General features: G+C 57.5%; 1 protein-coding gene across 1 annotated transcript; it reads right to left on the reverse strand.

The window, feature by feature from the left end:
- Positions 1-795: 795 nt before the first annotated feature.
- Positions 796-25,917, reverse strand: SLC6A9 (solute carrier family 6 member 9; the record flags this gene model as incomplete). Its single annotated transcript, XM_079697047.1, is given in 15 exon segments — positions 796-990; positions 1,112-1,282; positions 4,169-4,269; positions 4,359-4,458; positions 4,566-4,700; positions 4,791-5,028; positions 5,435-5,538; positions 5,635-5,769; positions 5,964-6,096; positions 11,970-12,240; positions 12,611-12,742; positions 13,327-13,483; positions 19,517-19,630; positions 19,632-19,664; positions 25,888-25,917. Coding segments are annotated over 15 exon segments (2,049 nt in total).
- Between the last annotated feature and the right edge of the window lie 335 nt (positions 25,918-26,252).

Consider the following 26,252-nt stretch of genomic DNA (forward strand, 5'->3'; position numbering starts at 1 on the left):
CAAGGGGGTGTCATGTAGGGTCCCCTTCCCCAGGGCTCTGGGCTCCAGCCTCCTGCGGAACATCGCCCCACCCCTGTCCCCCAGAAACGAGTTCTTTGGGCAGGCTGTGGGGTCATGGGCCTCTGCTGGCTGGCCCTACAGCCAGTGCTGGGAGGCGGCGCAGAGACCCCAGAGCAGCTGAGTGAGGTGCAGGCAGGCCTGGAAGACAGATTGGGCCCGAGGCCAAGGGCAAGGGGGTGGCAACCACAGATAATACAATTTTTACAAAAATAATTAGACAGACAGACAGGGCTGGGGTTACAGCCTGACATGTAACACTGCACAGCCCCCTATAGCCCCTTACCCTGCCTCCAGGTAGGAAGATCCAAATCTGCCTGGGCAGAGGCTGGGGTCTGCTCCGGGGGCAGGAACACTGGTCAGGAGGCTGAAGGCTCGGGGAGGGGGACAGGTAGGGGGCCACCCAGAACCTTAGCTCAGGGCAACGTGTGGGGGCATCAGAGGCCACATAAAGTCCAGCTGCCTCCGGGGACCTGGCCTGAGACCCCTCCAAAGTGCTTTGGGCCCCCCAGCAACCCTCCCATCACTCACGCCCCCCAGCTGCCATCTTGGCATCCAAAGGACCTGTAAACACTAGGGACACGGGCACGAATGACCACGCTAGCAGTGGTGGCCAAGGTGACAGGAGCCGCCCTGGTCCGGGCGTGGAGGGGCAGGCGGTGACACCTGTCCGCTGCCTCCCCAGTCTCTGTGGCGGGAGCACGGGGCGGGGGTGGGGCACTCCCCCGGCAGCTGTGCTCATATCCGGGAGTCCTGCAGACGGCTGGAGCCATTACTGCCCACCGTGGGGATCTGGACCTTGTCCGGGTGCAGCGGCTGGACCTCAAGCCCGTCTTCAGGAGAGGGTGGAATGGTGCGGGCATAGCGCCCCGTTCGGTGCTCCAGGAGGGCGGGCCCCCAGTCTCTGCTTGGCTTGGTTGCATTTTTCAGACGCTGCAGGAGAGGTAGGCATGGTTGGGGGCGGGGTGGGCACGGTCATCAGAAGGGAGCCCTGAAGCCCTGTCCATCCCCCGGCTCCTGTTTCACTTGGCTGCCCCCTGCCCCCACCCCTCACCTGGAGGAGGGTATCCCCATCTGTGCGGCAGAGCTGGTACAGGGCGTAGAGTGGAATGCAAATGACAGAGGACAGAGCCATGAGGAAGCCGATGGCCACAGCCCAGCCTGGATACTGGTAGTGGTTGTAGGTAATCGGCTGGTACTGGATCACCGTGAAGATGAGAATGAACTGCAGAGAGTGGGGAACGGGAGTGGGCGTGAGTCCTGCCCAGCCCCACCCAGGCCTCGGGCCTCCTATCCGCACCCTCTCCCTCCCTCTCCAGTTTCCCAAACTAGAAAGAGGCATTTTGGGGAGGGTGGGGGTGACTGTCAACGTTTGGGTAGTGGAAGAAGCTGATGGAACCAGGGGTCCAGGGTATGATGGGCAGGTGGCCACGGTGGAAGGGGAGAGGTCTGTCTTCTGCATAATCCTGAACCAGCCAGGGAGCCACTCAGCTGCCGTGGCCCTTGGAAGTCAGTTCTGCTCAAAGACTCGCAATGGCCCTGCATTGCCTGCTGAAGCGAGGCCAAATCCCTGGCCTTTAGGGCCTTCTCCGCCTCACATCAAGACCTCGGCTTATCTTTCTGGCCTTACTGTCTCAGTGTCTCTGCTACACCCAGCGTTTCCCACCCTTCTTACTATGGAGGATCCTCTTTTGCGTCTTCCTCTGTCAAACCCTATGCAAATGTCACCTCCTTCAAGAAGCCTCCACTGATTTCCAGTCTCCTCTTCCTGAAAGGGCTTTAGTGGCATTTTCCATCTACTAAGCATTTTATGGGTGTTTCCCCCAGACCTGGGAGCTCCTGGGATTGCATCAGCTCCGGGTCTCCAATGCCCAGCACAGTGCTTGGCACAATCTTGTGTGCTGATCTGAACTGACTTATGCAAGGAGGTGGGAGTAATGCGGGAGACGAAAGGGCAAAGTCCTGCCAGTCTGTGGCTGTGCAGACAGTACCAGACAGCCTGGGGAGGCTCCAAAGGCTAGAAATCATGAGTGTCAGGCTGGGGATGCTCTCGGGAACCGCTTTGGAAAGAGATGAGGGACATGGGAAATAAAGCCTGGGGTTCCAGCAACGAAAAACCTAAAGTTAGCAGAAAGATGGGCAGGTGGCTCATGGGCCACCCAGAGGAGCCGGGGCAGTGGATGCCACTTGCCAAGAGGGCTCAGCATCCACCCTGAGCCCTCAGCTGTGTCCTGGAGCTCAGGCCCCTCCAGCCTTCTGGGTGACCAAATTCTAGAAGGCAAGACCCATATCCATTCAGGGGTGGGTGGGCCCTCCTAGGACGCTGCACACAGAGGAGCTTAGAGCAAGTTTTCTGAATGGAATTAGATCCTGATCTAAGGTGTGGATAAATTCTTAAAAAAAATTTTCTTTTAAAGTTTTTGGCCACACCCCACAGCATGTGGGATCTTAGTTCCCCAACCAGGGATCAAACCCACGCCTCCTGCATTGGAAGGCAGAGTCTTAACCACTGGACTGCTGGGGAAGTCCCGATAAATTCTTTATTTGAGCTGATAGAAGGATGGAGTTTGTCAAAAAAGACCTTTTCAGCAATATAAAGAAGTAAAGCCCCCAAAGAAAACCAACAGCCCAGAAACACGTGTCCACAGAGCCTGGCATCCTCACCTGAAGGTGACTCCAGCCTGGCTTTCTGGGCACAGAGAGGGCGCTGCCAGCTTTGACTCAATCTCACGGAGACACTGGACCCAGGGCCCTTCCTGCCTCCTGCCCTGCCTGGGCGGTGCCCTGGGTCTCCGAGCAGGGGGGCAGCCTCCCGGGGGGCCGTGGAGGATGAGCTCCCCTGGGGCAGGTCCTGGGCCAAAGCCACAACCCTCAAGGGCACGGCGCTTGGCTGGCATCTACCCTCCCCTCCTCCCACCACTTACAGGAGACTTCCGTTGCTCCTGTTTCAAAGCTGGGCCGGTGGCCAGAGCTGGTGCCTGCGCCAGGCTCGGGAAGATCCCACACCCCATGTGACGGAGGCCTCAGCCCTCAGGGGCCTTTTATTCAGAAACATGAGACAAAGTGGAAATCCGGTGCTGACCTCTCTGTGGCACACAGGACTCTGGACAGTGCCCTGGCCACTGGGCTGACACCTCCGTCACTCAGAGATGGCCCTGCCTCTTCTCTGTGGAGGGACCATTACACTAGCAAATCCCTTTTGTCCCCCACTTCTCACCCTGAGCATAAAGAAGCAAGATCAGAGGGTCTTTAGTCCATAGACCACCCCTCCTCCTGCACTGGTTTCTAGAGTAGCACGGGCCCAGCACACAGGCTCCGGATCAGACTACCTGCTTTGCATGAGGGCTCTGCCTCTTAGAAGCTGTGTAACCTTGGATCAATTACTTAACATTTCGGTGCCTCAGTTTCCTCATCTGTAAAGTGGAGATCATAACGATACCTTGGAGAGTTGTATCACATGACTTAATATATGGTTCCCGGCCACGGTGGGAGTTCCCCCCACCATTTCAGCTCCCTGATGGGAGTTTCCCAGGTGTTGAATACTGGTGGAAACCCAGAATTCCCCCTCCCAAGCCGGCCCACTCCAGTGCCTGGAAGGCTTACGAGGGTGTCCCGGATCCTGAGCTGACATCTGACTTGTACAACCTGCTTCTGCAACATGCATTCACACCACATACCCTGAGTACTCTGAGCACCTCGGCTATCAGGGACTGGAGACAGGAGCTCAGCGAAGCTGACGGAGGCTGACACCAGTGTCAATCATGGTTTCCGAGGCTCCTCTGGGAATGCCAGGCGGGAACACCAGGGAGGGAGGGCCGGCTCTCAGCTGCTGCCAGCCTGCTTTCCCCTTCCGAAGCTGGGCACTGTCTTCAAATAAAGGGCCCTGTGCTCCCTTCCTAACCCAAGGCCAGGGCCTGGGTGATTCTGAGTCTCCACACACCTGTCTGACTCTACGCAACCTTCCTTGGACCCCCAGTGGTCAGATTTGTGGGTGTGGAGCCTCCATGGGGACCTCTGGCCAGCTGGATGGGCTCTTGCTCTCCCTTTGCTGGTTCCCAAGAGAAGGACGCTTGCCACAGGGCAGCAGGGGAGGGACCACCGAGGAACTTACAAAGATGATGGCTGGAGAGACGAAGCGCCAGCAGATCTGGAAGAAGAGGGGCGGTGGGAATCCCAGCATCATCTGGATGTCCTGGAAGTAGTTGTGGTGCCCTGGAGAGAGGGAGGTCAGCAGGCCCGCAGGACAGCGTGGGCAGGCCAAGGGCCGGGACACGGGAGGCCATGTAAGCTTGGGCACTTACCGTAAATGTACATGATGGACACACACATGATGCAGGAGATGACGACCAAAGAGAAGCTGGCCGCGTAGTTGTCCATCAGCAGCAGCCAGTAGATGCCTGCCTGCGGGCCAGTGGGCAGCTGAGTCCAGGGTGCCCGAGGCTACACTCCCCCCTTGTTAACCCCCGTACCCTGGCAACTCCGGCCTAGCCTTTCCCTCGCGTTCTTACCTGGCTGGTGAGGGGGATGCCCAGCAGGAAGCCAGCCACAGCCACGCCCAAGGTCACATAAGTCTTTTTCTGCAGGATCCACTCATTCCCTACCTCATCCACAATGGCCGTGACCAGCGTCTCTAGGAGGCAGAACTGCAGGATACAGCCATCAGAGCAGGGGCCTGACCTCCGCCCCTGCCTCCTCCCTCCCCAAGCCACAGGCCCATGTCCTGCACCTCGTACCTGAGTGCCCAGCCCCAGCAAGATGAGCATGAAGAAGAAGAGCAGGGACCAGAGCGGGGAGATGGGTAGCAGGGTGAGGGCCTCAGGGTATGCCACGAAGGCCAGGCCAGGGCCGTGGTCTGCCACGCGGGACACATCCACACCCAGGTGACTGGCCATGAAGCCCAGGATGGAGAAGATGACAAAGCCGGCATAGACGCTGGTGGCACAGTTAGTGATGCTGATGATGACACTGTCCCTGATGGGGAGGAAAACAGGTAGAGTCAGGACACGCAGCTTAGTTCTCCCTGCCCAATTTGGGCCAAGAGACTTGGAGACAGAGAAAGTTCTAGGAACAAAGGTGCCCCCAATCTCTTTTCTGGTCTGCTCTGGAGCTCTTTAAGTGGGCCTGAGGCTCTTGAGTCCCCACAGACCCCTGGGGCGTCACTGTCTTCACCTCTTCTCTCTTCTGCCAAAGCTCTCTCCGTTCTGCAATGACTGGACCCGGACCCCGCGTCGCCAGGATCTCAAGGCCGTGAGTGGAAGGGAGGGCCCTGGTGGGCCAGGAGGCTGCACTGGACCTGGTGGGTCTGGGGGAGCCGGGGTCAGGCTGCAGAGTGGGTAGGAACTGGGGGCAGCCCCAGGGCTGGAAGGGAGAGTCTCACCGGTAACAGTTGTTGTGGAACTTGTTGTAGGAAGCCATGGTGATGAGGCCGCCCCACGCGCAGCCCAGCGAGTAGAAGATCTGGGAGGCGGCATCCCCCCAGACCTGCGGGAGGGATGGGCCGGTGAGGAGCTGTGGTCAGAGGCTGGCACCTCTCTGCCCCTCCCCGGCCCTCTTGGTCCCCCTCCATCCACAGCCCACCTTGGCCTCCAGGATCTTGTCCCACTGTGGTGTCAGGTAGTACGTGATGCCCGTGAAGGCTCCTTCCAGGGTCACACCACGGATGAACAGGATGGTCAGCACCACATAGGGAAATGTGGCCGTAAAGTACACCACCTGGGTGCGAGAGGGGCCCCGCTGGTCTCCTCTGGCTCTTCCTGCCCCCTCAACCACCACTGGTCCTCTGGTCCCTCTTCCCCTCCCGTATCCTTTCATCACTCCCCCACCCACCCCTCCACACACAAAACCCAGGTAGGGGAGGCAGGATATCTCTGGGTGGGTACAGACCCTGCTCGGGGAGGGGTACTTACTTTCCCTGAAGACTTGACCCCTCGGATGAGGCAGAGGAAGACGACCACCCAGGAGACACCCAGGCAGCCAAGGAGCGGCAGTCGCACCTCCCCGAAGTTTCCAATGTCATCTGACAGCTTCAGCACATAGAGCCTGGAAAGGGGATACTTTGTCACTGATGGCCAGCCCCGCCACCCAGCAACAAACTCCCAAGGCCAGGGCCCAGCCTGGCAGCTCCCTCCTTTCTCACGAAGTCCCAGCAGCCGGCTGATGTGAGATGGGAGGCGTCAGCCCTGGCAGGCCCAGCCCCCTCTGCCTGCTTCCTCTCCCAGGACCCTCAAGGGCACCTGCAGGCCACACCCTGGTCCTGGGCCAGCCTCTTCAGCCCCTGGGTGTGGAGGTCTCCCTGTCCCTGCTCAGACCCAGCCCAGGCCCTTGCTTGTGTGTTTCTCCCTTCAGGAATGCCCTCTCCTCCAGACTAGACACACCCTATCTGGCATCACCTCCTCCAGGAAGCCTTCTGTGATCTTTTCACCCACACTAGTCCTCCAGCTCTGATGAACAGAGGGAGGCAGTGGAGGGCTGAGTAAAGATGGAGGCTCCGAGCACGCAGGCCCAGACTTGAACTGACGTATGTGTGGCTCTATCTGGTGCCCTGTGCCATGCCAGCTGTGCTCTTTCAATCAACTGGACGTTTATGTGCCAGGCCCTTGCTAGATGCTGGGCATATAGACCTGGATCAGGCATTGTGGGTACTGCCAGGAGGAGTGTCTCAACCCCATGGGGAGGAGCACACTGGAAGTCTTCCTGGAAGAGGTGAAGCTTGAGCCAAAGTTCGAGGGATGGGGAGGAGGTGGGTGAAGGGGAGTGGAAGTGTATGCCAGGCTGAGGGAATAGCACGCAGCAGGACAGGGGTCAGGAACCAGCACAGCCCCGCCTGGGCATGTCAGTAGCTCAGGAAGGGACCAGACCAAGAGAAGCTGCGAAGTCAAGGCTGAGAAGTTTGGATTTTATTCTGAGAACAATGAGAAGCTTCTGGAGGGTTTTTAGAAGAGCACTCTCAGGGTCTCTCCTTGGCTCAAAACCCTGCAGCAGCTCCCATCTCTCACCATGGAAAAACCAAAGTCCTTACAGTGGCTACAGAGCCCTACGTGATCCATTACCTCCTAACTGCCATCTCTCGGATCTCCTCTCCTCCTGCTCTCCCCCTTGCTCACTGCTCCAGCTGCACTGGGCTCCTTGCTGTTCCTTAAATGTGCCGGGCATGCTCCCACCTTTACACATGCTATTCCCTATTTGGAGTACCCTTCCCCCAAATCTCCACATGTCCACATGGGTGTGAGACCTGTGCAGGCACACAGGACCCCATGCTTAGAAGGGCCTTGTGCTTGGTTTAATGCCCTGCCATTGTCATCTTGAAATTCTTAATTCATTTGAACTAGGGGCCCCATCTTTTCATTTTGCAGTGGGCCCCACAAATTATGCAGCTGGGCTTGTCCACGTGGCTCCCGCCCTCTTTACTTCCTTCAAGTCTTCAGGTGTCCTCTTTGCAAAGGGGCCTACTCTGGCACACCTGATTAAACCTGCCACCCTGGCCCCAGCCTGGCACACCTTACCCCCTTCTCTGCTATATTTTCCTCCACAGCACATCTCTTTCTATCACACTGTACATTCTACTATTTAGTTTGTCATCTGCCCTCTGAAGGCAGGGGTTTTTATCTGTTTTGTTCACTGTTGTATCCCCCAGTGCTTAGCACAGTGCCTGGCACAGAGCAGTGCCCAATAAATATTTGTTGAATGCATGAGTGAATGCACATGATGGAAAATGGACTGAGAAGTATAAAGGGGAGAACCTGGAGGGGGACCGGCTTGGTTGTTGGAGTTGTCCAGGCTAGAAGTAATGAGCAAGAGACAAACTCTTGAGCCTCAGTTTCCTCATCTGTAAAATGGGCATCATAACACCAACCTAGGATAATTTGTAGAGAAGTTTAGGTAAATACAAGCTCCTTTCTTTCCCTTCTTTCATCAAGGGTCTCTCAGCATAGCTCATAGGCTGTCCTCTAGTCTTAGCTATTTTTACTTTTTTTTTCCCCAAATCAGTTCTCAAACTTCATGACAACATGTTTAATACCTTGCGATGGGTTGTCACTCCAGCCTCTCATGGGACAGTGTCGCCAGGCCTGGGACTTGGTGTTTGCTTGGTCAGCCTGCCTGGCTGTTAAGACTTGCAAGCACCTTGTCCTGCCTCCTCTGCCTCAAATCTTCCCCCAGGCCGCCTTACACATTGTGACCTGCAGAGGGCGCTGTCCAACACGCCCCTCTCCTGTCCAACTCCCGCCATAGAGCTGGTTCATTCAACGGGCCACGCCCTGGGCTGGAACCTTTCCAGGCTCTTAGTCCATGGGGGAATTAAAGACAAAGGAATGGAGAGGTTTCCCCCCAAGGAGAGGCTCCTGGACCCCTGCAGCTGTGCTTTCCAATCCTTTTCCCTTCGTGGCACGCAGAAAAAATATTTTTGGCCCATAAGGGCAAATCGACAAGGTCACTCAAAGTAAGGCAGCAGGGCTGGGGACTCTGGGCTGCCCAAGCGGCACCGGACTGGCACACTATTTAGGGTGCATCGTGTTGGGAGTCTCTGCCTTCCAGAATAGTCATCGGGTCCTACTGCTACAGCCGAGAGTCGCTTTACTTTAAGCACCAGCGTTCAAAGTAAAGAAACCATTTCTTGTTCAAAAGACTTTTAAAAAACTTTGCTAATTATATCTCTTAAGCTGGTAGTGCTTTATATTATCTTTTATTGCAAGAGTCCATCATATAATACGAGGGCTTAAAGAGTTTAGAAGGCTAGCCTGGGAACTAAATAATGAACTCTACCTTTCTTTTTATGGTACCATATTTAGTGCTTTGTTTTGGTTTTGGACTATGTGCTTTTGAGATCAAACAGCTAACCTTAAAACTTTTGGAATCCCACATATTTACAAGTTGCCTCTCGCATAACATCTATGGAATTATTCTGCATTATTTTTAAATTTCCCCAACCAGATGGTAAATGCCTTGAGAACAGGACACCCTAATCTATTTCACTGCATCTCCAGCAGTGGCTTTCACTGTGCTTACCAAGCACCCACCACTGTTCCCAGTGATTTATGTCGCATCTTTATAACAACAAGAATGATGTTGTAACCACGCCCGCTTAACGGATGAACAGCTGAGACTTAGAGAGTTTTGGTGACCTCCCAAGTCCACGCAGCTGGTAAGTGGCAGAGTCAGGATTTGAGTGAGGTCTGTGTGGCTCCGGGGCTGCCATGAAGACACCAGGAGAGGGGTGCTGGGATCCAAGTCCCACTGGATGTCAGGTGTCTGCTGGGGAGATGAGAGGGCATGTCCTGAGCTTAGGGCCTGCCTAGCAGGCGTTAGACCAGCACACAGAGGACTGTAAGACAAGGTTGTGAAGGGGTGGTGAAGGAGGGGAAGACTGTGGGCCAAAGGGTGAGCAAGAGGCAGACATGGGCTCAGAAATCTGCCCTGGGAGCTTCTCTTGCTTTAGAGGAGTCATTTAATCTTTCTTTTGACTTGTTTGTTCACCTGTAAAATGGGAATATTTTATAAAACTTGCACCCACTACCTAACAGCGTTGCTGTGGGGCTCAAATGAGATTGTGCAGCTTTCCAGAGGGGCGCTGGAGAGTGTGGACCAAGAATGCCTGTAGAGTATCATTGGCCTAATTCACACCAGGCACCAGGCAGAGAGAGGCATGTATATCCTGACACAGCATTGCTGCCTAGTTCGTTAACCTCTGAGCATAAGTCTCTGAATCTGAAAAACAGGGATAATATCATATAAGAGAATACGCCTGGCACATAGTAGCTGCCCGAGAAATGGGGGTGCTTGCTCGCCTCACCTCCTTGCTGATGCCATCCGGGGCGGCCCTCTCAAGGGTCATTTCCCCAGGCTCTCCAGGAGGGGGCGGCAGGGAGCCATCCTTCAAGGAACGAGTCCTGCCTGGGACAAGCGGCTCCTTAGGGATGCCTGGCTCCAGCCCCGGCTGAGGAGTAGAGTTGAGCTGGCCACCCTGTGGACCTCCTGACTCATGGCTAGTTTTCTTTGAGGGCAATTCCCCTCTAATTGCACTGGATAAAATCTCGTGAGCTTTGCCCTGCCGTGGACCCACCCGTCGGGGAATCCCTGGCAGACGGCCCCCGGGGTGAGAGCTTCTGGAGCATCTCCGGCGTATGGGCAGGGCACTGTGCTTCTGGGAACTTCCAGAAGGTTCACCCCCAGTCTAGATCAAGCTGCCCAGTCCATACTATGCCTCAAATATAGCAGAACACCTAAATGGGCGGAGTCTGTTTCTTACTCCCCACTCTGTCCCCACTCTGAGTGCTGTGCCTGGTACCTACTAGGAGCTCAGAAAATGACCTGTCCAATGACTGAATGACTGAGTCTGCCCAGAGGTAAATTTGCCCGCCCCTTACTGGGAGGCAACAGCTCTGTTGGCTCCACCACAAGCCCCAAGGGCAGTAACCACATCTTAACCATCTTTGAATGTCTATAGCCCAGCACAGAGGCTGGCACAGGGAAGCTGGGCCCTCAGGGTTTGAGCACTGGACCTGGGCTTCGAGGATACTGACCTGCTAGGACTTCAAGTATCACTGGGGCCTTGGCCGCTCACCCACGGCTCTCCATCACCTTGTGGAGAAAGCCTCCGGCCCTCAGCCTGGCATGAAAAGCTCTGCACCTGGGCTTCCCTGGTGGCGCAGTGGTTGAGAGTCCGCCTGCAGATGCAGGGGACACGGGTTCATGCCCCGGTCCGGGAGGATCCCACATGCCGCGGAGCGGCTGGGCCCGTGAGCCATGGCCGCTGAGCCTGTGCGTCCGGAGCCTGTGCTCCGCGACGGGAGAGGCCACAACAGTGAGAGGCCCGTGTACCGCAAAAAAAAAAAAAGAAAAGCTCTGCACCTTATGATGCCTCTGGCCTCTGCTGTCCCAATACTCAGTGTCCCACCTGCCCCCGACCCCAGCTCCAGTTTGCCACCTCCTGGCCTCGGCTCACCTGTCATGTCTTTCCCAATCCCTCCTACATCTCCCTCCCTCCTCTGGGAAGCCTTCTTGATCAGCTCCTCCTGTACCCACCACACCCCTGCACATACCTGCACTGAGGCACCTGCCCCTAAGAGCGGTAACTACCCATCTCCCACCCTGGACTGTGAACTCCTGAGGGCAGGGGCTCAGGGCCATGCATACCCCATGGGCACACAGGGCCCGGCAGGGTGGACACCATAAATGTCTGTGGAATGAATGAATGAGGCCTACCCGCCAGTCCACCAAGCCCTCTTCCCATGAGTTCCTCAACAGGACATGGGGAATTTCCTCCAGGATGTCCTGCTGTGCCCTCACACCCACCCAGCTGGGACAAGATGTTCCAAACACCTCCAGCAGCAGCTTCCCTTCAGCCAGCCCCGAGACTCTGTTCTCTGTCACCACGGAGCACAGTGGTGCCAGGCTATCTTTCCTAAGCACAGCTTGATGAGGACAGCCCTGGGCTCAGGAAACTTTCACGGCTTCTTCTGTTCTGCAGCATTAGGTCTATGATTCATTCTTGTAAGTTCTCCAAGAGGGCTGGTGCTCCCTCCTAGGCTGCCTCACGGCCCGTGAGCTCCCCACACACCTGTCACTCTCATCACAACAGGTTCCCCTCAGGCTCAGGACCAGCCCCTGCTCAGCTGGAACCCAGGGCCTCCACTCGTGCTGTTCTTCTCTCCAGGAAGCTAGCCCCCTTTTCCCTGACTCTCCTCTGCAGACTTGCCTGACAGCTGGAGCACTCCCTCCCTCCCTCGCTGCCACTGTGGGAGTGTCAGCCTCTCCTGAACCAGGCTGTGAACTCCTTGTACCTCTTCCCGCACCTCTGGCCCCCTCCATTCCTGGTACCCTCCCGAGACTGCAGACAGTTGCCTGATGGCCAAGGCGAGGGCTGAGTGTTGGCGCCAGGGGTCCCCCCCAGAAGCCCAGGTCCTTGGGGGCCTCACCTCCAGTACTCCTCGCTGGGGCTGGTCCTCTGGAGGGTGTGGTTGAGCACGTGGGAGAGGTTGCCAGGAAGGCCGGGAGGCCGGGAGCCATTGGTGATGTTGGAGGCATCCAGCACACCGGCGCAGTCAGGCGTGTTCCAGGGGTTACTGCAGTAGGCCCAGGGCAGCACGGGCGTCATAGATGAGAAGAAGTAGTAGAAGGCGATGCAGATGACCACATTGTAGTAGATGCCGATGTATGTGGACACCACCATCATGCCGTAGCCCACACCTGGGGGAGGAGAGGGGCAGGAGCAGCCTCACACGTCTGGCTGAAGGAGGCAAGGCTAATTCTGAAGGGCTTAAGAGGCAGGCTTTCATGGAGAGCCACAAAAGAGGCAGCTCAAGGCCTTGGCAGGGGCAAGCTGGGGGGCGAAGGGCCTTTGTGTATGAACGTGGTAGGAAGAGAGCGTGGAGGCCAAGTAAACATGGATCCCAGCATGTGTCCATGGCCTTGGCCATTGATGTGGGCCTCAGGTTAACACCAGTGTCCCATAGGGGTTGGCAGTGTTTATACAGATGGGTGAGTCAGCATGGTCCCCAGAGGCCCGTGTGTGTGTGTGTGTGTGTGTGTGCGCGCGCACACCCCACCCAGGCCTCACCTTTGAACATGGGGCTGATCCTCCAGACCCCCAGGCAGCCCTGACTTGCAAACTGGCCGAAGGAGAGCTCCATGAAGAAGAGTGGGATCCCACAGAAGATGAGCATGATGAAGTAGGGGAACATGAAGGCACCTGGTGGGCAGGGAGAGGGCTGGCTCAGGGCGGCTTTGGGGAAATCCCACCCTCTTCCTGCTCAGAACTGACAGCAAAAACCATTGCAACTGGCTGGGCCCCCAGGAGGGTGTGCCACGCACTGGGCCAGAGCCTAAGTCTGAGGCACACTGCTCACCACCTGTCTTTGAACCTGACAGAGGCTCCCAGGAAGTTTGCTCTGAGTCAAACCCAGGGCCCAGAGCCGCCATGTTTGGGTGGGATTTGATGGCTTAACCAAGCAATTTTACACACATTAGTCAGTGAGATCCTCAAATATCCGTGAATCATTTGGGTGCAGGGCTGCTGAAACACAGGCAGTATAAAACAGGGAGCCTTGGGAGGTTGGGTTGCTTTTCTCTACCTCTCCTCTCCTCGAGGGAGCAGGCTGCCAGGGTCGGGGGTGCTGCACCTTAGGTAAAGGGTACCTAAGCCAGGGATGGGAGCAAAGTAGATCAGGGCCAGAGGCCAGCCTGTCTGGAGTGTGTGTCGCGGAGGGGGCGGCTGGGCCCCGGGGGGTGGGCTCTATCCACGTGGGTGGACCCTGCCCTGTGCCCGCTGGCTACCTCCCCCGTTGCGATAGCAGAGGTACGGGAAGCGCCAGACATTGCCCAGGCCCACGGCATAGCCCACGCTCGTCAGTACAAACTCGATCTGGTTGCCCCAGTTGCCTCGTTTGAGGTTCTGGTCCTTCTTGGTGGCCTCACTGGGCACAGCACCATTCTGCGGGAACAGGAGAGAAGCAACCATCAGCAAGGCATTTGCACGCACGGTGCCTGACCCTTTGGGCCACCCCCAGTGGGGACATCATGGACCCTCCAGGCCCCCACCCCACCCTGGGCTTCCCCTCTGCTGGCAGCAGCTGAAGGCAGGCCCGGCAGAGGACGGGAGAGGGAGCAGCGGCCGCCGGAGGGTGCCAAGCCGGCCTCCCTCACCAGCCCCCCAGCACACTGTGCCAGGGGCACCAGCCCACCTGAGCAGCTGCTACCGACATCTGAGAGGTGGGACACTGAGAGGGAGCTCGAGATGAGGGCCCCCTAGCACCAGACCCTCCCAAGCCTCCCCTCTCCCCTTTGGGTGAGGATCTGGGAGCAGCTGAGCCTCATACCAAGCAGCCAAGCTGGGCTGGGCACAAAGGGGCCTGTGTCCAGACAGCCCCCCCAGCTGCGGCCACCACATCGCCAGGCTGAGCACGCTGCCCATGGCAGGCGGCTGCGGGGGAGGGGACCCGGACCCCTCCCCCAGCTGAAGGTTTTTTCCGGGGGGCACACGGTGGGCAGGGCTGTAGGGTGGGGGAAGGGGGAAGCAACTGAGCTGGGCCAGACCTGGGGAGGGCATTCTGGGGCTCAGGATGGGAGGGCCAGGGGAGCCACGTATATTGCCCATGACGGGGGCGGGGGCCCTGGGGAAGCTGACCTGGGCTGGGGGATGCTGGCCATGAGTTGGGGGGAGGAGACCAGAGTTGTAGGCACCACGCCAGACTTGGAGGACAGACTCTGCTAGGGGAAACAGAGGGAGTGACTCTAGAAAAGGGTCTCTGAGCTGAGAAGAGGTGGGCTGCAGAAGACGGGCTGGTCAGGAGGGGCTGATGGGGGAGTTTGCCCCAAGGGAAGGATGCCGGGCTGGGCTGGAGGAGCTGCGAGGCTGGACTGGGTGGCCTGAAGCCCCACTGAGGACCCTAACCCCACAGTTGGAACTAACCCAGTAAGTTCCTTTATAAGTGAGGGCACCCCTCCCCCATGCCCTGGCCTTTCCACCCCCTACCAGGTAAGCTGGAAATGGAGCCACCCTGAGCCAGAGCCTGAGGGGTCAGAGGTGTCTCACTAAGAGACAGGGGCCCCGAGAGTCACCAACAGAGAAGCCCAGAGAGTCCTTGAGTGACGGAGACAGCCTCCCAGAGATGGGCTGTTCTCCTGAGAGAAATGGCCAGGCGTCCCTGGAGGACACCCAGGATCAGAGACACAGCCGCATGGCTTCTGAGGGACGGCGCTGCAGTGACGCTGACCCTCAGCTTGAAAGAGACATATTCAAGGACAATAGGCACGCTGGCCAATAAACAAACGGGCCTGGTGCTTTGACACGCTGTCGGACCCTGACACTGACCAACACATTCAGAGGGGAAGAATGGCCTCCCCAGGCCTGCGCCCTCCGGAAAGGCCCATTTAGGAAGGCAGGCACAGGAGGCCCCGGCACCTGGTGGTGGCCCCCCAGCCGTGCATCCCTTGCTCCCACAATGGGTACATCTCGGGGGGGTGCTCTGGGCTTGCACACCACATGGGCACTACAGCACAGACACGCTTGTCCTGCACCCCCAATCCAGCATTGCCCGAAGACACTGAGCCTTATACCATCCCGAAAGGTTTGGGGGCACAGTGCCAGAAACCGTGGTGCTCCCTTCAAGGAGCACGCAGAGCCAACCAGCAGAGCCTGTGTACTTTCATTCACGCAGCCACGGAGGTTTACGCGCTCCTACTATGTGCCAGGCCCTGCACCAGGCTCGGGGAATTCAGCAGTGAACAAAACACACCCCTACCCACTCAGAACTAGAAGTCCAGGAGGAAGTAAGCCATCAATGAGATAAACACATAATTTTTATATGCAACTTCAATGTGTCCACAAAGGGGAATTTCTCAAGTCACAAGAGCAGGGGAGGATGACAAGGGGTGGGGCTGGGGGCTGGGTGAGGTCACAGAAGGCCCCCCTGATGAAGGGGCTTGAAGGCCGCCTTGTCTCTGGGAGTGGGCGGCTCCCAGTCCCAGTGTGACAGGTCCTTACAGACTCCTGCCTAAGCCTGTCACCACCTCCCAGGGCCTTTTTTTGGGACAGGCCTAGAAATACCTCAGGGTCAGGGGAGCATTTTTTCAGAGGGTGTGAGGCCTGCTTGGGGTAGTTTATCCATTCCCAAACAAATCCAAGCCAAATAGGGCTCATATATGTTGATCCTACAATAACAGTTTTATTCTGTCCAAGGCTTGTTTACTTAGGGGCACAATGGGGGATTGTGGCAGCTGTGGAGTACATGGGTGGGGTCACGAAGCAGCGGTTACAGCTGTAAAAGAGACAACTGAGGGTCCAGGATGGCCTCATGGGCTGGGCAAGGGCAAAGCCTCTTGCAGAGACCGAGGTCCCCAAGGCCTGAAGTTCAAGGCCTCTCTCCTGGCCCCAGCCCCCTGACCAAGTGCAGCAGGACCAGACTTGGACCTCCGAGGTCTGCTCCTTCCCTGGCATGGAGGGGGCGGGGAGGGTGATGATGCCCCCAGCTGAGTGCCATAGGCAGTAGCTTGACTGAGCCCTCAAGGGCCCGTGGTCACTCCATTCAAGAGCAGCACACCACTGAGCCCTGTGCTAACCAGTTCAGCCCTGCCGGCTGTGACCTGGGGAGGCCAGAGCCTGGGGGACAGGGGCTTGGAACTGGGGATTGGGCTGTGGCGGGAAGTAACTGGTAACACTAGGGGTCTGCTGTGCAGAAGGAGCTGAAATGACACCCTGCAAGAGGTGCGAGGAGCTCACGGCAGAAGCAGCACCATCTGCTGCTCCCTGGCCCCGCGGTGCCCCATTCAGGAACTGTGGATGGGATGCTGCCACGGGAGCCTGGTCCACAGCTAGGCCTCTGACTTTTAATTCCAGTGCGAGCTATGTGCAGGCAGCCTGGCTGGTGAGGGCATAGCGCTCAGCAAGGACAGAAGAAGCCAACCTTCCTCCAAGTACACTGGAGGGAAGGGTCCCTCTGTGTGTGGGGGGCGTCCTAGGGGCTCTAGTTCCCTTCCTCCCCCAGCCCTCCTCTGGGGACGCCCCTCCACTTCCTTCCCTGGCAGCGACGCCCAAGGCTGGTGAGCCTTTTTCAATGCTGCACAACTTTTTTTCTCCTTGCATAATTTTCCCCCATTCCAAGCCTCCCATTTTCTTGATCTGGTAGGTGAACAGCGTGTCACTGATATTAACGGTCCCTGCAGAGGTTGTTGGCTCTGAGGTGCCCACGAAAGAATTTCTTTGTGCTCCTGGTCTGCCCAGACTGGTGGCCTGTCTGCCGAACCCAGCTCGGCCCTGCCCACTGGCCGGTCTCCAGGCTGGTCCTGCCCATCACCCACCTCCCCCGTCTGCCCCTCGCTGCTCCCCCAACCTCCCTCCGTCGCTCACACCTGGGTGGTGAATTAAACCAGAGTGGCCTGGTGCCCCTCTGGGCTGCTCCCCTCCTCCTTGGGCTCCCTGGAGGGACTCCCCCCCCCCCCACCTCTGACTCTCCTGGTGAGTGATCTGCAGGGTGGGGACTGCCCTGCCCTGCCCTGTGCCTGAGCTTCCCCAGGCCAGGCAGGATGCAGGCTACGGGGCGTGCCTTCCATGGCTGTGTGGGTGGGCTGGCTGATCATCCTCCATGACGCGTGCCATGTACAGACATATACGTATAAAACCCTCCATGCCCCTTACCCTTAGAAGCAGTCGCTGACCTGTCTTGGGTTCACAACCTCCCACCCCTGTTCCTGCCTAGAGGGGTGAGCCACACCGAGCAGTCACTTACATAAGTCCTTTCCATAGCCCTCTGCCCTCTACTTATTCACTGGTCTGGATGAACTCCTGGAATTAAGGCAGTTCAGCTCTGAGGGCAGAATCCAGATCTCCCTCTATACCTTGGGCTTGGCAGGGCGGGACCCTGCACTGGGGGTTAGAAGCCTAGCATTCTAGAGCCTGCTCCCTCAGCAGCCCTGGGCAAGCCACTTCCACTCTCAGCATTCAGCGTCTTTACCTGTAAAATCAGGGGATAGACAGACCACCTCAACAGATCTCCTAATATTCTGTAGCTCTGCCCTGCCTGGCATTTGCTATTTCTGACTGTCTCCTGTATTTTCCATTAGTTCCCACTGGCTTTCTAAACAACTTAAAAAAAAAAAAAGTTGTTATTGCTTTCTTTCTGATTATAAAATCATTATAAGCTTATCATTAAAAAAAAAAATTGGAAACTACAGCGACGTGTAAAGAAACAATGCTGCCGAGCCCGCTCCCAGTGGCGGCCACCAGCACCACCGCAGGGGTGTCCCTTCCTTCTTCATGCTCAGACCCAGAGGCAGCCCAGGATTCTGCCCTGGGCGACGGTTGTGCTCTGGCTCCCGACTCCTGCCCTCCGAGAGCGGTGTCCACAGGATATTTCTGTGAATTGTGAGCTCTGCTCTCGGTGGACACTGAGGAATCCTGGAGCAGCCCGGGCAGGGCGGGCCCCACTAGGATCCAGCAGGCTTCTTGTCCAGGACTCTGCAGCCCCAGGGTTTGCTCAAGGGATGAAGTCCCATCCAAGACAAACTTTGTGGAGGAGAACGGGCAAGACCCTACATCCCAGACTGACCTTGAGCCAAATCCAGATCACTGGCAACTTTCTCTGAGTCCCAGTGGGGAATTCAGGCAGAACAGCCAGGACAGTAAACTGTGGCTGCCTCAGGAGACCCTGTGACCCTCTCACACCACTTGGTTCTTGTTTCCCCAACTTCTCTCCCGTCGGTCCAATCAATCCAGGATCCAGGCTGGCCCTCAGGCAACATCTGCCCCGCAATGACAGAGCCTTCCATCTTTCATCTGGCTTCGCTCATCCAGACATGGGAAAGAGTCAAGGGCCCGGGCTGGAGCAGCAGGACCGTGGGAAAGCCTACCCCAGACCCGAGCAGTATGCAGGGGCTGTTAGTGCCTCTTGCTTCAAGGAAAGCCTCCGAGCACCTGTCAGGAGATCAGGCCCTCGTATAGGAGGTGAGAGAGGCAAGGACATGCCCGGTGCTGTTTCGTCCCGGAGCCCTGATTGGCAGAGAGTGATCTGCCAGTATCGTGGAGAGCAGACAGAAGACGCACCCCAGGCATGCCAGGCTCCACTCCAGGCCCTGGGAGAAGTGATAGGGCCATCGGGTGGGCTCTGCTTCTGCCCTGAAGCCCAGCAGTCATGCCCTGCACTGTGGCAGCCGTGAGCAGTCTCTGCCCCGCTCGGTTGGCAGCGGGCTCGCATTCTGGAAAGTGGCTTTGGCTTCTGACCCTGGCAGTCCTGAAGGTGGAGGGCAGCCCTGCATAATGTTTCTCCCAAATGCAACCCACATCTCCCCAGAGGACATTCCTTCTCTTGCCTTCCGAAGGTCAAGTCAGGATGCCCTACAGGGAAGGAAGGTGGCTTTCCCAGTCCCCTCTCCCTCACTGCCATCAGCCCCCTCGTGCCTGACGTTCCTGCCCATCCCTGGCTTCCAGGGAGGAGGGCACACCGGTGCCTCCCCCACCTGGGCACTTGTCCTAGACACTGGCAAACACTGCGTGGGGTCTCCCTCCTTGCAGCCGAGACTGTCGCCCCATCCTGTTCCCCCACCCTCATCACTGAGTCCATGTAACAAGCCCCCCTGCCCCCTCACCACTCTCCCCATAGGAGTAGCTGCCGTGGCACAGACAATGGGGCTGTATTGATTAGTACAATTCCTGGGCACCTCCGGCCCGTCTCCCCGGGAGCTAGGACAATGCAGCTTTGATACACAGAGCAGATTCTCAGCAGGTCCCTGGGCTGGGGGAGCCCTCGTAGCCCCACTCTCCTCCCCTGTGCCGCCTCCGCATAGCTAACTCTTCCCGCTCCTTTGCACAGTTGCAACTTTCTGGGTCACTTTTGCTGGTGTCTGTCTCTCTGGCTGGCTGTGCCTGCCCCTCCCTGGCACAGACCACTCAGCCCCTCTCCCCACCCCCAACCCTGCCTCTCAGTCTGCCTGGCACCAGAGAGGGGGCTCGACCTCCTGGAAGGTGACTGACCTGTTCTGGGGAGGAGGGGGCCACAGGTCCCTGAGCCGCGGCCATCCCAGGGTGAGCACTTGGCGCGGCGTGTGCGTGTCCCCTCTCATTCACACCTCTGCCGGCTCCCGGGCGACACTGACGCATCCCCTGCCTCTTCCACTGCTGGCTGGGCAGCATCAATTACTTTCACCTCATCTCCTCCTGAAGCTCTGCCTACCCCCTCCCCGGCCCTCCCCCTCCAGCCAGTCCCCATGCAGCCCAGCGCGGGTGCTCCACAGTTAGAGTGAAGCGCAGGGTTTGTTGTGTTTCTCCCTTGTTCCCAGCAAGTTATTGGAACAAAACACATACACACACAAACTCACAGCCACAGGGTGAGGCAGAGCAGGCGTGGAAGAGAGAGAGAGAGGGCGGCTCAGTCCCATTCCAGAATGAGGTCTGGGGCCCAGAGGCTTCTGAGTGCATAGGCCTGGCACTTGGTGGGCTTCTGGTAAGGTGGTTGGGTACCACTGGGCACTAGAGATGGTGAAGGAGAAGGGAGAAGGGGGCGCAACCCACAGGGCACTACCAGAGCATCTCATACTTCTTAGAATGCTGTGGGCTGGGGGGTGATGCGTCCTGAAGCAGTCCTCCCAGGAGTTGGGGACTCCCAACCAGCCAAGATGATGGAGTGTCCTCATTAGAGAATATGACTGACCATGTAAAAAAGCTCTGGCTTAGTGAATGGTGCTGTCACCTGCCTGAAGAAAGATGGCATTAGCCAAGAGGGTGGCTGCAGAATAAGGACCTTTGAGGATTAGTACTGCATCACCCAGAACCTGAGGTATTCCCTCTGGGAGTGTGTACCGAGTGGGCTGGGCACAGTCTAGCAGCTGTCACCATGGCTGGGGTGGAATGTCACTCAGACCCATCCAATCCCTCTTCTCTGAGGCCACACTCACTGGTCAGTCTCCAGCGGATGCTGAGACACCACAAACCCATGGCCAGGAAGGTGGCCACGAGTGTTCTGGTGCTGGGAAGGCATAGCTCTTTTTGGAAACTGATAGGTTGGCAAAGGGTCTGGTACATGGTAGGATCTTAGTAAACATCGGTCAAATGGAAGCATGTATGAATTCTGATGTAAAGGACGGCTTCCCTGTGAGTTTGATAAGTGAGGTGACCCCAGTGGGAACATGGCAGGATGACTTTTTTTTTAAAGGGCAAAGCTTTAGAGTCAGACAAGCCTGGGTTCAAACCCCAGCTCTGTCAGTTCTCACTATATATATCTCCTTAGGCAAGTCACTTAACATGTCTGGTCTTTTATTTTTATTTTTATTTTTTTTGCGGTACGCAGGCCTCTCACTGTTGTGGCCTCTCCCGTTGCGGAGCACAGGCTCCGGATGCGCAGACTCAGCGGCCATGGCTCACGGGCCCAGCCGCTCCGCGGCATGTGGGATCTTCCCGGACCGGGGCACGAACCCGTGTCCCCTGCATCGGTAGGTGGACTCTCAACCACTGCGCCACCAGGGAAGCCCATGGTCTTAATTTTTTCATCTCTAAGATGGGGATAATATCCATCCATCTTTGAAGCTATTAGCATTATTAATAATAGTAACAGATAATACATATTAAGTGCTTACTATGAGCCAGACACTGTCCTAAACACTTTATATATATATTAACTCATTTAATCCTTCCAACAGCCCCTTGAGGTAGGTATGTTATTATGCCCATTTTGGGGAGAAAGATGGGGACTGACCTCGGCTCAAGCAAGTCTCCTAAGAATGGCCTCAGACCCCACTGACTGAGCTGTTCCCCGGGCCAGCCTCATGCAGCCGGGTCCCCAGACACGCTCCGCGGACTTCCTGTGAGCCCAAACTGAGGGCCAAGGCCCTGGCTGGGCCACTGGCTCCAGGAAGGCCCAGTCACCCATGATGCCCAACTGCTCACTTCCACCCAGGGTGGGCTCTGGGCTTTGGCTGCCCTGGCCTGGGCTGGGTGCCCAGAACAGGCAGCCCTGGCTGGACAGCTTTCTCTGGCTCTGGCCATGGGGACAGGAGGCGGCAGCGGCCCAGCTGGGTCCTGGCAGTAATGAGGCCTCATTAGCGGGATCCAGCTGCTCCAGCCCCACTCAGGGAGGCCGACTCCCCCAACCCCGCCTCTGACTTTTCTTAATAAGAGTGGGCATGCCTCCAGAGGGCCAAGGAGTCTAGGGGCTTTGTTGTACCCTGTGACTCCGAGGGAAGGTCCTGCTGAGCCAGGACTGGAACGTGCTGGGGGTGGTGGGGCTGCAGGGAAGCCGTGTGAGGGGAGGGGAGGCCGCAGGACTGAGTAGGTGGTCTCCAGGGAGGCCGGGGAGGGGAGGGAGACCTAGGGGAACGGAGGGCAGGTCCTGGGTCCGGAGAGGAAGTCTGGGGAGGTTGGACCTTTTCCTCTGGATCTAGATATTGTCCATTTCACTGGGGAGGGGGTAGTTGCACATCTAGGATCATCTAGTTGATTATCTAAGTCATTGCTCAGGCTGTCCTGGCTAGGAGAGCACCTTCTCTGTGCTAGGCCTTATAGAAGGAGAGTGCCCACTGTGTGTCGGTGCCTGAGGTAGGAGAAGACCTACTGTGTGTCAAACCCGTGCTAGGAAGGCACACAGTGTGTGCCAAATCCAATGCTGGGAGAGCTCCCACTGTGTGCCAGGCTCTGTGTTAAGAGAGCACCCACTGTGTGTCCGCCCCACAGGGAGCCCTTGTGGTGTGCTGGGTCCTGCACTACATGAGTGCCCCATGCATGCCAAATTCTGTGCCATGTGAGGAACCAAAATATGCCCAGCCCTGAGCAAGGTGAGCACCCACTGTGCCCCTTGCACTGTGCTAAGTGAGTGCCCAATATTTGCCATGTCTGTACTAGCTGAGCACTTGTTACATGCTGGGACTCATGTTAGGTGAGTGGCTGCTAAGTGACAGGCCCTCTACCAAGGGAGGGCCAGGGGCGTGTCAAGCCTGTGCTTGCTGAGATCCCAATGTGTGTCAAGCCCATACTAGTTGAGCACCTGCTACATGCCAGGACTTGGGCTGGGTGAGCACCCACTGTTCACCAGGCCCTGTGATGGCTGCTGCAGACAAGAAGTATCCAAACCCCCTTGTCAAAGCATAACAGAACAGGTCGGGGTGGGGCAGCCCCAGGTGGCCTGTGGTGTTTTCAAAACCTTCTAGGGGGGCTTCCCTGGTGGCGCAGTGGTTAAGAATCCACATGCCAATGCAGGTGACATGGGTTCGAGCCCTGGTCCGGGAAGATCCCACATGCCACGGAGCAACTAAGCCCGTGCTCCACAACAAGGGAAGACACCGCAGCGAGAAGCCTGCCTCCGCTCACTGCAACTAGAGAAAGCCTGCGTGCAGCAACAAAGACCCAACGCAGCCAAAACAAACAAACAAACAAACAAATAAATTAAAAAAAAAAAAAGCCTTCTAGGACGATTCAGATGTTCTGGCACCCAGGGCTCTAGCCCGGGTGACACTGCTCTTATTCATCATGAGGCTTCCAGGGGCAGAAGCAACTAGTGAACTCAAAGATGTTGGGGCTTCCCTGATGGCGCAGTGGTTGAGAGTCCGCCTGCCGATGCAGGGGACGCAGGTTCGTGCCCCGGTCCGGGGGGATCCCGCATGCCGCGGAGCAGCTGGGCCCGTGAGCCATGGCCGCTGGGCCTGCGCGTCTGGAGCCTGTGCTCCACAACGGGGTGGGGGGCGGTTGCGGGCGCAACGGTGAGAGGCCCGCGTACTGCAAAAAAAAAAAAAAAAGATGTTGGGGGAGGCCAATGAGGCTCACCAAGGCCTTTCTGCCCAAGATGCTGTATGAGTGGGGAGCGGACACAGGGGAGGGGACTGAGTTGGCCAGCTTGTGGACTTGGTGTGCAGCTGTGGAGTTAAAGCTGACCCAGTAGGGCTCTCCTGTTGTCCTGGGCTCCTCTCCTCCAGCTCCCTGTCCTCTGAGCCCCAGGCAGCCCTGCCCCACATGTGTATAGAGGCACTAGGTCTCCACGAAAGGACCACCGCCACCCCCCACCCCCAGTGCCCCCAAGCATCCCAGCTGCTCCCAGGCTTGGAGGCACCCTGGCCAGCTGGGTTCCTGCACGGCCCTGTCCTAGGAGGTGCTGAGGCGTGAGGGAGGCAGCTGAGCTGGCCTGGCAGAGACCATCTGGGCTGGGAACGGGGGGAGGGACACGTGCGGCAGGCATGTGGGTCTGGGCACGTGCTGGGAAGTGGCTCACCCTCCACGGGGCACCTGCCACATGAAGAGCCCAGCAGAAGCTCCAAGGATGACATAGGGTGGACACTGAAGAGACCCAGGGGACCCCTGTCCTCATACCCAAACCTGGGGCAAAGGGGGATGGAAGTGAGGACCCCATGGCAGGGGCCAGCTGCCTACTCCCAGCCTACCAGGGCGGGCACAAACGGCAACAGAAGCCACAGACCTGGGACGGTCCAAGTGCCACTGGCTTACATGCATGGCCCTCAAGACCCTCTGTTCTGCCCCACCATGGCATCCAGAGAAGGAGCATCCTCAGTCACTTGCCCTTAGGGGACCACAGGCACCTAATAAAGTCCAGGCGCAGCTGCCTAGGTTAGCTAGGAGAGATGGCGCTCCTCAGAGGCTGTATCCTGGAGACAAGCACTGAATGGAGGCGGAACTGGTTCCAAACTGGGTCCCGAGAATAGCGGAGCCCAAGGTCATAAGCAGAACTGAGAAAGAAGCAGGAATAGAATCTCGAGCAACCACTGGGGGTGCCCAGGGGACATGCTATGGAGCCTCAGACGCAGCAGTGGCGGGCAGAAGTCAAAGGTCAGAGGGCACGGAGGAAATCGAGCCCCAGCTATCTTTAGGCACATCCTAGTGCTGGGAACAAGCGTCCCAAGGCAACATTCCCTTCCACAGACGGGCTGGCCTGCTGGCCGGCAGAGCCCAGGGTCCGGGAAGCTCAGTTCCGGCAGGGATTCTGGGACCTTGTGATTCATGCTCCCTATGTTGCCCACGTGGGTTCCACATCTCTCCTGCCTCCCTGCCCCAGTCCTTTGAGGGTCACTCCAGAGAAGGTAGAGCAGTCAGTACTGAGTAGTACAGAGTACTCGAAGGGTTTCTTAAGTTTCATGGGACACAGAATCTCCATGTAGGGAGGGGCAGGGCCACAGCCCACTTCCTGCAACAGGCCCATGGCAATTCCAACACTTCCGGGAAGGGTGAGGCCATTTTTGATTCTATCACAGCATCCACCCCCTAGCAAGTATTCAGGTCAGGAGACCTCCAGCTCTGCCCACATCTGAGCACTCAGAGTTCAGGTTGGCTGAGGAATACTTTGAGAAGCTTAGTGCATTCAGACTTGTTCCTGTCAGGAGGGGCCAGACCAGAGCAGGTCTGAGGGCCTGGATGCTGGAAGTTCAGAACAGGACAGGATAGAGGGTCCTGAGCCTGGAGCATGACTGTCCAGCTCCCTCCCCCAGACCATTCCTTTGGACCAAGTACTTCAGAGTCCCAGAAATCAAATCCCTGGTGAGGGACAGGGCTTGTTTGGGGAGGCTCGGCAGAGACCCTGGGCCAATCAGTCTTTCACTGAATGTGAACAGCAACGGGAGAATCCATGTGGAGAAGGGAGGAGCCACAGGAGGGGCCATGCTCAGTCACTGGCTTCCTCCCCTGACAGCTGCCCAGTGTCACTGGTTCCTGAAGCAAGATCCCAAGAGAAGGAATACAACCACTGCCCCTGGGGTATTTTCCTGGTTCCCGATTCCAGGGCTGGCCTGTTCCGTCCATCAGTGAGCCGGCCCTGCTCTTGCCCACCGCTTCTCACCACCTCTCCTGTGCTCTGAGGCAGTGAGCTGTGAAGAGCTGTGGCTTGGGGAACGGGGAGAGGGAGGTTTTCTGAGGAGGCCTCAGGAGACGATTCAAAATGAAATGCTCTATGTTACTTTTCAGAGTGGAAGAAGAAACAAATCAGACAGGCTCTGAGGACCCCTTGATCAGCACATGCTGAATGCTCCCCACGGCAGGCAGAGCACAGCGTTGGGGGTGCCTGGGTGTCAGCCACAGGACAGCCCTCCCAGCAGGACTGACTGCAGCCTTCTCTCTAGGGTATCTTATGATGAGGGTGGGGAGTGTGCCTCGTGCCTCCTAGCATGCCTTTCGGGCTCTGTGGTGGAATCTGCACTGCTATGGGCTCGGAGCCATGGCAGCATCTAACCTGCTGGGTGAGGGGCTGCCCACCTGGGCCTGGGACAGCCCTAGCACTCAGGAGCCCTGGCAGTGCCAGACTCGGGGCCCCACGGAGCCTCCTAGGCCCTCCTGTCAGGGCCAGCAGCTGACAGCAGGCCCCAGCGGGGATGGTGCTCATGACCCCCTCCTCCCTGCAGTCTGGTCCCTGTACTCACCAGCATCGCTTTGGCACCTTTTCCTACCATGGTGGCGGTGGGTTAGGGGCTCTGGAGTCCCAGACCACACTCACAGGCTCTGTTTCTAGCACCTTTCAGAGCACAGGCCTCAAGAGCTGTGGAGAGAGCAGAGAATGCACTGAGGATTTGGCCCAGGAAGGCAGGGCAGGACATGTGTGGCCCTCAGGGCTCTTCAGAACAGGTAGTGCAGGGCCCAGACCACCAGCTGGCAGGCCCTCTCTTCCCTCCCACCCTGGCCCAACCCCTGCCATACGATTTCCTGTCCTGCTCATTTCTGGATGACCCTCAATCCAGTTCCTACCTCACTCTTCTCCCAAACCTTCCCCTGGATCCCTTGGTCTCCA

The sequence above is a fragment of the Hyperoodon ampullatus genome (genome assembly GCF_949752795.1).
Source record: "Hyperoodon ampullatus genome assembly, chromosome: 2".
NCBI lineage: Eukaryota > Metazoa > Chordata > Mammalia > Artiodactyla > Ziphiidae > Hyperoodon > Hyperoodon ampullatus.